Below are 12,133 nucleotides of genomic sequence, written 5' to 3'. Positions count from 1 at the left end.
AGGGCATTATCCCATTGATTGAGGGTGTTACTTATCGACTCAAGATCTTACCTCTATCCCAAACAATGGTCTCTAGACATATAAACATACAAATGCAAAACATAAAACAATATCTTGAAACATTGTCAAATAGATCTAAGTATATAACATATTGATGCTAATGATATAAGATTATAACAAATATTTAGACATTAGTCAATTCCAATAACAAATGCCTCTAAAACAGCTCAAACTTATCAAGAATATTCTTTGTTCACTTGAGAACAAATAAATTGGATTATTTGGTCAAAATTGCATTGCGGCTGAGCCAGTTTATACCAGAGTTCTGTAGAATAGATATCAATAGTAGACCTTATCCCAATTAATTTAATAATTGGTGACATTTATCCACATGAGGCTACTATAAACCTTCCCACTCGCTCACAAGCCCAAAATATATAAAATAAATATATAAATAGTAGGTTATAAACTCATTCACAGCTAGTGGTAAAACAAGGAATTTTACAGAACATTGAATACTAATCTGGTTTTTGTCTTGATGACTATCAATAGTGACTTGAAGAGAAAAAAAACAGGAATTCACTACTAGCGGTAAAAAAGGAATTTTACAGAACATTGAATACTAATCTGGTTTTTGTCTTGATGACTATCAATAGTGACTTGAAGAAAAATAAAAGCTGGTTTTGAGCATGGTACCTATCAACAGTGACTCAAAGAAAAAGATATTAAATAATGTAATTCCACTGGCCTGCCCTTTCTTGATGGGGACATCAGGGGATAACCAACCAGAGATGCTTTCTGCAGCAATGTGCCAGTGTATTAACGAAGCGCAAGTTATCGTCTCTGCATGGAATAGAAAAAACCATGGAAAAAAAAAAATCTGGTGCAGCCATCATACCTGTGATTTTCGCATGTAACTGCCGCTCTGATGCTGAAAATTTGTCCAGACCCATCTGGATTGTACTTCATAAGGCCTGTGGACCCACGAAGACTGCTAATCCTAATATATATTCATTAAATCAAATTTATTATTTGTCATTCCGAGTGAAAGGTAATTACTTTGAAAAGACACAAATGAATTATCTAGTGTCTTCTGATTAAAATATAATTATATAAGTTGGGTATATATACAGCTCACCTACTTCCCAGAAGACTCCAAGAAAGGAAGAGGACTCAGCAGGTAACCCCTGGTTGAATAATATTATGTTAAAAACGTTCTAAAAAGTCATTATGTAGTTTTCAGTTCTATATTTTAATTCCTTTCATTATTTTATTTGAACTTTGTGTCAACATTGTTCATGAAGTTGTATATAAGTACCAATAAGAGCGATCATCAATTCACAAGAGTCAAAAGTAATCTTCCCCCAAAAATAGCATCAAAAGATGATGCAACCAGAGCTTCTTCAGCAGCCCTCTCGGCCATTCTACTACATCACAAACACTCCCTATGACCAACTTGGACCATACGAAGGTCTAGAAATGGATGGCCATATGGATGAACAAGAATTCTCGTTCTCATTCACCACCATTGAGGACTCCTCTCAGACTTCCTCAGACCAATTTCTCACAACCATATTCTCAAATGAGTTTGTCGAATATTCCATGTCAGGTGATGAATTGCGATTCACATCACCGATGGAGAATATTGCAGATGATATGGAGGGAACTGAGTCTATTTTGGATAGTGAGCTCGAGGATATGTGCAGATGGTTGACTGAATGTGAGGGTGAGGGAAGTTTTGCTTCACAACCCCTGTTTGTGGAAGGGGAGGATGTCTGGAGTCCTAGCCAGTCAACGAAATCCAGTGAGGCTTCGATGGTCATGCGATCAATACCAACCAGTCTAACCTTGCCAGGACATGACATTGAAATAGACAGCCAATTGAGCATCCAACATCTACTCAAGGCTTACGGAGAAGCCATGGAGATGGAACACAAAGAGCTTGCAGAGGTGATTGTGAAAAGCATAATCGAGAAAGTCAGTCCAGTTGGTGAAACGCTGGAACGACTTGCATTCAACTTATTCAAATATGGGGGGCAGCAAGGACAGTATCTAAAACAAGAGTCGAGCAAGAACTTCAAGACAGCATTCAAGGCATTCTACCAAAACTTCCCATATGGGAGGTTTGCTCACTTCACAGCCAACTTGGCTATCCTTGAGGCTATGCCAGCCAATGCAGAGACAGTACATATAGTAGACTTCCACACAAGGGAGGGGGTTCAATGGGCACCAATGATTGAGGCTGTTGCCCGGCTACGAAAGGCATTAAGAATAACATTAATAAAATCAGGCGAGGACTGTGGCACTGATTCCTCAAACTGGAGGTTCGAGGAAACACAGAGGAGACTCTGTGACCATGCACGATCATGTGGCCTAAACTTGAAGGTGGAAGAGGTGAGAATCGAGGATTTAGCGACTGACATTAAAAAAATGAAGAAGATTGGTGAAGGGAGAGAATGGCTAGCCTTTAATTGCATGCAGGGGCTTCCACACATGGGGGAGCGAAGGAGTAGAAGCCATGTCATAGAGTTTCTAAGGGTGGCTAAAGAATTGTTAGCCGATTCTGCAACTTATGAAGGAATCATAACCATTGGTGATGGAGATGCAGGGGAGAGATTGAAAAGTTGCATTGGATATGGTATGTTCTTTGAAGGGTATTTAAATCATTATCAAGCCCTATGTGAATCAATGGAATGGAACTTTCCAGTTTATCTTGCAGAAGCACGAATTGCCATGGAGAGTCTCTTTGTCGCACCTTTTGTCTCTTCTATGTCTTGGCTTCAAAAGTGGGAGGAGGTAAGAGAAGGTTCCGATCTTCATGCAGGGATAGGGTTGAAGGGTCTGAGACTAACCAAAGAGAATTTAGTGGAAGCCAAAGAAATGGTCAAAGAGGGGGAGAGTTCATATGCAGTCAAGATCGAAGGACAAAACAAGAATGAGATGGTCTTGGAATGGAGAGGAACTCCATTAGTGAGGGTTTCTACTTGGAGATGAATAATTGACAAACCAAAATAGAGGGCAGCTATGGAAGATTTTTTTTTTTTTCTTTTTTTTCTTTCAGTAAATATGTTTAGACAAACATAATATATTTATTATATGGTATATATATTATTTATGTGAATATTGTACAAAGCAACATTTTAAGTTAAATAATGATATGAAAGACATCATTGTCTAGTTGCAGTCACTTCGGTTTGTGTATTTTTTTTATTTTTTATTTTTTATTTTTACACATGGAAATATATATTTACAAAGAACTCTCACAAATGGGAGAAAAAGACACTTGACCACTTTAATGAGATGCAAGGGTTCAGGCCAACTGGACCAGCCCTATTTTAATTGGTAGCAACTTTCAATGTTGATTTTACGAACTTTCCTCCCTAGACACAAGCATGGTAGTTAAAATCAGATTCCAAGTGAGATTGGTGAGAAGACTCGTGGATCAGATCGAGCATCGTAAGATTTTACTTCCTATAAAAAAATATAAGGTAAAAATACTAATAAAGATGACTCATATTAAGAACAAGGTAAAAAATCATCAGCCTAAAGATCCTAGCTACGATCTTACCTATGATTTTATATGATCCTACATGATCCCACACCATCCTACTTGCAATCTTGCTATAATACCAATGTAACAACAATTTGGATCGTTTCGGCAATTTAAGGTCGTACAATCCAGAATGCAATTTTGATAACCATGCACACAAGCCCTAGATTTTTGTGTTTTAGAAGGGTGAAAATCGAGTCAGAAGATGCATGGGTGATGACAGGGTGAAAACTGAAACAATAACAAGCCAAGCTGATCCATCAGAGAAGCTGTTTGCTATCAATGACCTTAATAATCAAAAGAATTTCACTCATCAACTAGAAAATACACAAACAGGTCCAAACTTGTTATAAAATATGTAAGAAAGATGTGCTGAATCATTTCAACTGGTTCTATTGTTTACTAGGCTGTCACTTTCAAATGTTTATACACAGCAAAATAGCAAAAAAGGATTTATGTAGCTGATCCCACTTGATTTGGACACAATGCTTAGTTTGGTTTGATTTTTACTTTGGTCAAACCCAAGTCACATAACAAGGAAAATGGGTAGGGAACTAAATCTCAAGTAGATAAGGGAGAAGCCTATTAAACTAAATACTATACTTAATGAATGTTTTCCAAAATAGTCTATCTGGTTGCTCAATTGAAAGCTATGAAGCAAGTATTCATAAAACTAGACTTGGCACAGATATTATAACTTACAAGACAGATTGACTTCATCAACATCTGAGGAAGAGAGCCATCTAGATATTCTTCTAGCACAAATCCAAACTTTGTTGACAAGAATCATCGAAGTACAGTGGCTTACAGTCATAAGCAAACAGAAGAGTGCGAAATTGAGTCAAAAGAAGATGGAAAGTTAAAAATGGTAACCTGAATCAAATATCACAATATGGCAAGTCACTCAAGCACATTTGTGATCAGCAAAAGAATGTAATGTATAAATTTAATCAAAGACCTAAAATAGGTCCTGATTTAAACATACATCTTATGAACTCATCGCACGTCTAAGATACAAACATTTTCATCACCTGCAAGCCCATGAGAGGCAGGGATCCATCATAATGCTCTTCTTATAAAGAATCAGAACAACTTATAAAACAGTAGTAGTCAGATCCTGAATACCTGAATCTTTTAGAGGCATTCCCATTTGCTCAAATTTTTTACTTTTTTTTTAGCATCAACAAAATTTCATTAAAAAAGAAAAATGAAAGAGGACAAGAAGTCTTCATACAAAGAAAGAGAAAGAAAAAGAGCAAAACAAAAGCACAAAACTCCAAGCCCTAGGGATGGCAAACAACAGCCCAATCCCTAGAGATCAAGAACAAAGGGACTCCTTTAAAAGGAGGGGATAAAAATGCCCAAAATGAAGCCAAGTATTCCGACCTATCCCACAAAGCCTCTACACTTGCTTTCTTGCCATCAAAGATTCTATCATTTTTCTCCAACCATAAAGCCTAGAAAATAGCAAAAACGATGCTTGTCCACATTGTTTTGGCTCTCTTGGTTCTCCCAAACCCTTTAAACCGAATAAGAAGCATTTGAAGGTAGTCCTGCAGAGTAACCCACTGCTCATCACATAAGCCGAAAGACGCTGCCATAATACACAAGCCACCGGGCAATAAATGAATAGATGATTCGTTATCTCCAAATTTCTTTTGCAGATCACACACCATTGAGGGCAAAGACAGTGTTAGGCCTTCTCCTTTGGAAAACATCATTAGTTGTGACAACTTTTTGAGTCAAAGACCACAAGAAAAACTTCAATTTATGAGGGACAACAGCTTTCCAAATTTTCTTATGAGAAGGAAACAAGGGAACAAAGGGATTATCAATGATCTTATCAAAAAAGGATTTACATGAAAAGACTCCTAAGGAAACAAGATTCCACACCCTAATATCACAAGAGGAAGAAAGAGAGACCCCCTCGAGCACCACCAACAAAGATGTCAACTCCACTCCACCGCCTCCCTATCATTCAAGTTTTTAATGAGATCAAAAGTCCAAGAGATGGGTGCCACAAAAGAGTATGTCACCGACGCTATCGAAACATTTCGAGAACAAACCAACCAGTAAAGAAGAGGAAAAGATCTATCACACGAGATATCCCCTAACCAAACGTCCTCCCAAAAACGGATGGTCACCCAATTCCCCACCCTCAATGAAAAAAAGTTAGACACAAGTGGATACAAACGAGAAATGGATTTCCACGGTGAACGACAATTGCCTCTATTAACCACATTAGAATCTGTATCATTGGGTTGAACTCCATACTTTCTTTTAACAATTGAACACCATAGCGATTCACTTTCAGTAGAAAATTTCCACAACCACTTGCCCAAGAGAGCAATATTCCTAGCAACAATGTTCCAATAACCAAGCCACCTTTTTCCCTAGGAAGAGAAATAGCCTCCCACCTAACCAAATGAGCCCCTTTGCCCTCTTCACACCCTTCCCAAAGAAAATCTCTCATCAATTTCTCAATTTTCCTCGCAATACTAACCGGAATTTTGAAAAGGGTCAGGAAATAAATAAGAACAAATCTTAATACGGATTGTACCAAAGTATATCCCCCGCCCCCGCCCCCGCCCCCTTAGACAACAAAACTCACTTCTATCCCTCCAATCTTTTCCCAATTTTGACAAGAACAAGTTCCCAAAAGGATGCCAATCTAGGATCTCCTCCCAATGGAAGCCCCAAGTATTCGAGAGGAAAGGAATCAATGGAACATCCCAACATATCCACCACCCTATGCACATAGCTATCTTCCAAATTAATATCCATAACACTACTCTTGCTAAGATTGACCTTGAGGCCCGGCTCAATTTCAAAAATTCTCAGAATCTTTAGCAAACTCCCCACCTTATTTTCCTCCTTTGATGAGAAGAATATAGTATCATCCGCAAATTGTAAATGTAACTCCAATCCTATCCCTTCCCATTTGCTCAAATTCACTCATGACAAGGAGTAATATCAGCATACATGAAACTTAAACCAGCTGACATCTCCCTCAGTTTTACAAATTAATCAACAGCAATAAAAAGGCAACTGATCAACACCAAAGATAACTATGAACATTTGTATGTAACCCTACGGGATAACATTGAAGTTCAAAAAAGTATCTAAGCAGGCATACACAAAAAGCTAACATGAAGTGAAGCCAACCTAACAGCCCTTGCATACTGATTTAGTTACTTCTGATGGTGCTATACAAAGTTTTGCTTCAAGAAAATATCCCAGAAAAATGTGGATTTAAAATGAAAACCTGGCAACCTCTGCATCTTCATCCTCATCTATAACGTCTTCCTCCTTAGTAAACCTCTCATAATCGTATTCCGCTTCCTCTTCGTCATCTTCATCCATCATGGCCTTACTACTGATTTCTCTGTCCTTCAAACCAGTGCTCAATACCACAGTTTCTCCCCTGGACTTCTCCATATCTTTCCTCTGCTTGTCAAGATCAGCCCTAAAAAAGCGAGCAAATGCCACACAAGAATAATAGTGGATCACTTATCCTAACAACAAAAAGATCAAGTCAACAAGGATCAGCCACATCATGCCCATTAAAATAAAATCACACTACAACCTGATGAAGAGTTGAGTATATACTAAACTTGTACGTTTCCATGTACTCTTCGGCACTTGCTTCAATGGCCTTGAAGAAAGCCTCCATTCCAGCACCAGAAACTGCAGACACTCCAACAGATCCTAGATTCTCATAGAACTCCTCCAGAGCAAGAGAGAGGCTTCTAGTAAGGGTTGACGTGTACGAATGATCTGTATCTAGTGCCACATGAAATGCCTCAAAGTCTTCCATCCAGCACACACAGCAGTAGCAGCAGCAGCAGCACATTATCCAAAGCAATGTAAAAGAAACAAAAAAAAAAAAAAGTCTGAATTTACATATTGAAGAAAACACACAAAATGAGAATAAAGATGGATCCGGACAAAATAAGGGAGAACATCCACATGTACGGGTGTTACACTACCTTTAACTGTCATTTTGAAGCATCAGTTCCAATTACATGATCCTTTTGATGAAGACAAATAGGTAATATTCTTAAAACTATACAAAACTAAACAAAAAAATATGAGATATATCTACATACCCTTGGTCTGGAGACAAGTAATTAACGAAGAGAAAGCACAAGTTCAAAAACAGAAAGGGGGTATACAAGACAAGTTTTCGTTATTTATTGCAATATGCTTTTAGGTGAAAGATAAAATTTTCAAATTTCTATCTCTCTCCACTCAATCACTAAAGATAAAATTTAAGCCACATATCTAAAATTGTGTTCCCTTTTCCAACATCACAAAAATCTATATAATTGCATTTAAGTCTTTCTTTGGTTCATGTCATGAAGACAATTAAATCTTAACCAACATCATGCAATCATTTGACAACTGATCATGCAATCATTTGACATACAGAACATGCCCATGCCATTTCCTATTGCTTGTTCCATTATTCTGTCAGTTCGGGAGAATATATGACTTCCACCACATAAATATTCAGCAAACTTTTGTAATGAAGAATTCCAATTGTTTGTAAAACATTACAATTGATAATACTTCATCCTAACAAGTTAGCAAGTGATTAGTAGCGTAGTTCGCCCTTGGCCACTCTACAACATTTAGGGTCACACAATGTTAGATCATTGAGACCTTGTTTGGTGCAACTTATTGGAACTACTTATAGCTTTTTTATTCTGGGAGTCTATGCCAATGTATTTCGTGCAACTTTTACTCACAACCTATGAGACAAAAATAGCTTAAAAGTTGAAAAAAGATGATTATGTGAAAACTGGTGAAGGGATTTTTTTGCTTCTACTTTTTGATTATCAACCTTCAGCTTATAGAAAATACACCAAACAGCCCCTGTATGGTAATATCATACCTTGACCTCAGTCAGTCTACTTTTTGGCCTTTCAATTGTCCTGGTAGTGTCTCCAATTTATTATTACAATTATTGGTCCAATTTACAACACCAATCATTTCAATTGACTCTCATCCCTTCCTCACAAGTGATTTTCAATTACACAACATAAGACATTGTTGGAACTACCAATTTCCATCCACACGCCATCAAAACTTTTTTTAAGTAACATAATGACCATTTATATCATTAACCAGAACACTACAAAACTTTAAACATGGATTCTAAGAGTGTTGGCATAGTTTTAGCATATATTAGCAACAAATCACATATTAACCCCAAGGGGTGGACCAAAGGCCCTGGGACTCTCTTGCTAAGCAAGAGATCTGAGGTTTCATTCCTCACTACCCCTTGAGGCCACCCAGAGGCTTATGCTCAGTAATTACCTGGTATTTGAGGGACGGGAAAACTACATGTACTTCGGTGACTAGTCGGGACTAAAAAAACAACAAATTATATTAATATTTTCTACACTTTACCTAGTGTATCAGTTCCAAAAAAATATGAACAGGTTAGACTATTAAAGTGTACCTATGAACTTGAACGACTTCTAAAACACAACAGATACAAAAAAAAAAAAAAAAAAAATCTTCTTGTTTTCAAGAATAGCCTACTTCATAAACTCCAAAATCATAAATCATAAATGTTGTAATCCACTGAAATCATGTGCATATGCGCAGACTATGTTCTTCATGTTCTTATGTCATTGAATGAATTTGGGCCCTTTAGTAAAATTGCATTCAAACATGATGAAAATCCATTCACAAAACTTGCTTCCAGGTCACTTCAAAGTCGCAATTAATTTTTAAATTTTCTCACTTGATTAGTGCTGTGGTAGGTACCATTTCATCACCACAATAACCACACAAATAATTTACAAGCAACAAATAAAACCAGAACACAAAAGCGAAAGGTTTCACAATCTAATACATACGAAAACACTTATTCAACAAACATCCACATCAGAACAAGCAGTCATGTAAACAAGGAACACAAATTACCACCAAAGCAAATTGGTGTTGAGCCATATCAGTCTTGTTGAATGCCAACACCAAAGGCAATCGTGTCTTGTAGAAAATGCTACAAGCATAAAGCATATTGCTCAGAAAAGTTTGTGGATTCGCAGAACGAGGTGTATATCAACTACATATGTAATTATAGTGGGAAAGGTCGAAGCAAAAGCTTCTGTTATGATTCCTCCAGAAGCAGACCAAGTGAATATCTCAATCTGACCAGGAGTGTCCACAAGAACATAATCTAGCTGATCTTCTCATTTCTCAATAACCAAAATAACCTGAAATTGACATTACTTCTATTTAGTCTGAACAAAGATGCATTTATGCAATTAAATAACTTGAAGGAAACATGCAGATTGATCCATAAAATTTGCATAGACAAGGACTTTTTAAACCTATCATTGTTAAACACATGCAAGTAAGCTTGGGTACTCCTCTCAATGTCAATGAAACTTTGTGCTATCTAATCCAATAAAACTATTGAATATGAAGACCTCTAGTGGATGTTCATAGTAGATGCTATATAAAAGTGAGATAAATAAACAAATATAAGACCTCTAGTGGATGTTCATAATGCCACAATAGTTCTGTCTCAGTTTTTAACATATACGAAACACTCAAAAGACACGATATAAACATTTTAAACAGTTACTTTCAGAGAAAGAACTTCCCGTTCAACAGTTCTACCTCATAAAACTTAGTAGAAAACAAATTGAGTGATGTCAGGATTCCACCATTAGGACCAAGATTGAACTGCTTCATCACTTCCTTGTATTTGACGGTGTCCCTCGTATCGATATTTGCACTGAATGGGCGGGACATCACAGCAGGGTCAAGATTCATTACATAGCCACGGATATTTGAAGCTTGCGTATGACAAACCAGGCAGTGAAGGAACGTTGTTTTTCCACTTCGTAACAAAATTTGATATATTTCTGAAAACCCATATCAGAATTCAAATAATACTAACAAGGCACTTTGGAATTTACAAATACAAATTATATTTTACAATTTTATATATGTCCACATACACATATAATACATGCCATTCCTACAACAATGATGATGACTGGTTTTCTTTTGAAATTGATTTATGAAGTCGCTGCCTCCCCAGACTCAATATGCATTTTTTTCATCGACTCGGCAATATCGTCTTTGCATTTACCCTTTTAACGCCGAACAAACAAACAACAACCATTCAACAAATCGAACGTGCAATTACTAAATTCAGACAATTCACGAAACACAAGAGGGTGCAAAACAAGTGATAGTACTTACTCAAGTGTTGGACAATCCATCTGAGTCCATTTGCATTGTTGACACAGCTTCCTCAGGTGTTTTCGAGTTCAAATTGATGGAATCAGAATCAATGTCCATTTTCCTCGGTCCTTCAATGCATAAACAAGAGAGCATGATTTGAACATTGAAAAAACGTGAAGAAAAATATATGAGAATATGAGTTGTCATGAAAAGTTAGGGTTTTAGTTACGGTTTAGATGGTTCCAAAATTTCACGTCTTTTTTCCTGGTATATTTCTCGGGAATCAAACGGAAAAAGTTATATAAATACTGCAGAAAAAACATGCATATATATATATGGCAGAAGTGAAGAGAAAGAAATTGGCTTACTGTGAGAGTTGATCCTCTTCGAAGGAGACGAAAATGGAGTTTCTGCGAGAAAGGGTTTGACGGTTTTACGGAGGTTTTCTTCAATCGCTGTCTCCCTCCATCCGTGGCTCGCTGGCCTGACTTTTTTTAGCCCATCTTTTTACGTTTTTTTTATTTATATATTTATTTATTTAAATCACGCCATTTTTATATTTTTATATCTTATTTTATAAAAAATAAAAAAATATATTTATTTAAATTATTTTAAACAACTCTTATAAATTATACCAAGCCCTTTTTATGTGAGTCCGGATCATCTGCCGTCATTTCTTGCAATCCTTCCTGTCACCCTCGTCAAAACGACGTCGTTTTGACCTTCTTTTATTTATTTTTTTTCAAATTCTTATTTTGCTTTTTAGCCCTGAGACAGGCGAACAGAGATGTGAAGATCTAGACAAGAGGGCGATAAAACCCAATAATGTTTGATCCATGATACTTTTAACTACCATCTTCAGTATCAATTCAACCAACCTCACCTAAAATTTCTTGAAGAAGTGTTCACTGTTCATATTCATCAGTTAGAAACAAACAGAAGAGTGTATAGATGTGTTGCTCTTTTCTTTCAATTCACATTCTTATTGTCTGAATCTAAATGGGGATTGCATGCAGTTGAATAGAAATCATTCTTTTCAATCAAAGCTCTCAACGACTCATAAAATTTCTTGGCCTTTCTGAATCGAAGCAGAGTGACCCTCTTCGCCTTTTTGAGATTCCTTCCAAACCCATGTCTCATCTGCTTCGTCTTCTTCCATTGATCGTCATCATCATCCATTCGACCAGACCTATCATCATCGTCGCAGCCACCGATACCAACAATGTCATCGGATCGCTCCTTCACAGACGTAGACATAAACAATAAATATGTATATATAAATATGTCCTATTATTATTATGAATAATAATAATTATAATTGAGAGGGCAATTTTTGGGAAAAACTGGGCCGAGCTGCGAGTTGGGCTTTAA

General features: G+C 36.8%; 1 protein-coding gene and 1 pseudogene across 2 annotated transcripts; one reads left to right on the top strand and one right to left on the bottom strand.

Annotated features, from left to right (window-relative positions):
- Nucleotides 1–1,193: 1,193 nt before the first annotated feature.
- On the top strand, nucleotides 1,194–3,184 carry LOC114279574 (protein NODULATION SIGNALING PATHWAY 2-like). Its single transcript, XM_028221840.2, has one exon. The coding sequence runs from the start codon at nucleotides 1,384–1,386 to the stop codon at nucleotides 2,992–2,994; it is 1,611 nt and encodes a 536-aa protein (XP_028077641.2). The 5' UTR covers nucleotides 1,194–1,383; the 3' UTR covers nucleotides 2,995–3,184.
- Nucleotides 3,185–6,457: 3,273 nt separating this feature from the next.
- LOC114279525 (GPN-loop GTPase QQT2-like) lies at nucleotides 6,458–11,256 on the bottom strand (annotated as a pseudogene). Its single transcript, XR_014341886.1, has 7 exons — nucleotides 11,131–11,256; nucleotides 10,781–10,890; nucleotides 10,545–10,668; nucleotides 10,190–10,437; nucleotides 9,490–9,780; nucleotides 7,165–7,372; nucleotides 6,458–7,016 (listed from the first exon to the last, which is right to left on the bottom strand). The product of XR_014341886.1 is annotated as a GPN-loop GTPase QQT2-like (transcript).
- Nucleotides 11,257–12,133: the final 877 nt, after the last annotated feature.

This window comes from Camellia sinensis, chromosome 10 (genome assembly GCF_055761805.1).
Source record: "Camellia sinensis isolate YWXY chromosome 10, ASM5576180v1, whole genome shotgun sequence".
Classification (NCBI taxonomy): domain Eukaryota; kingdom Viridiplantae; phylum Streptophyta; class Magnoliopsida; order Ericales; family Theaceae; genus Camellia; species Camellia sinensis.
The sequence above is the reverse complement of the archived record's forward strand: the minus strand, read 5'-3'. Positions and strand labels throughout refer to the sequence as shown.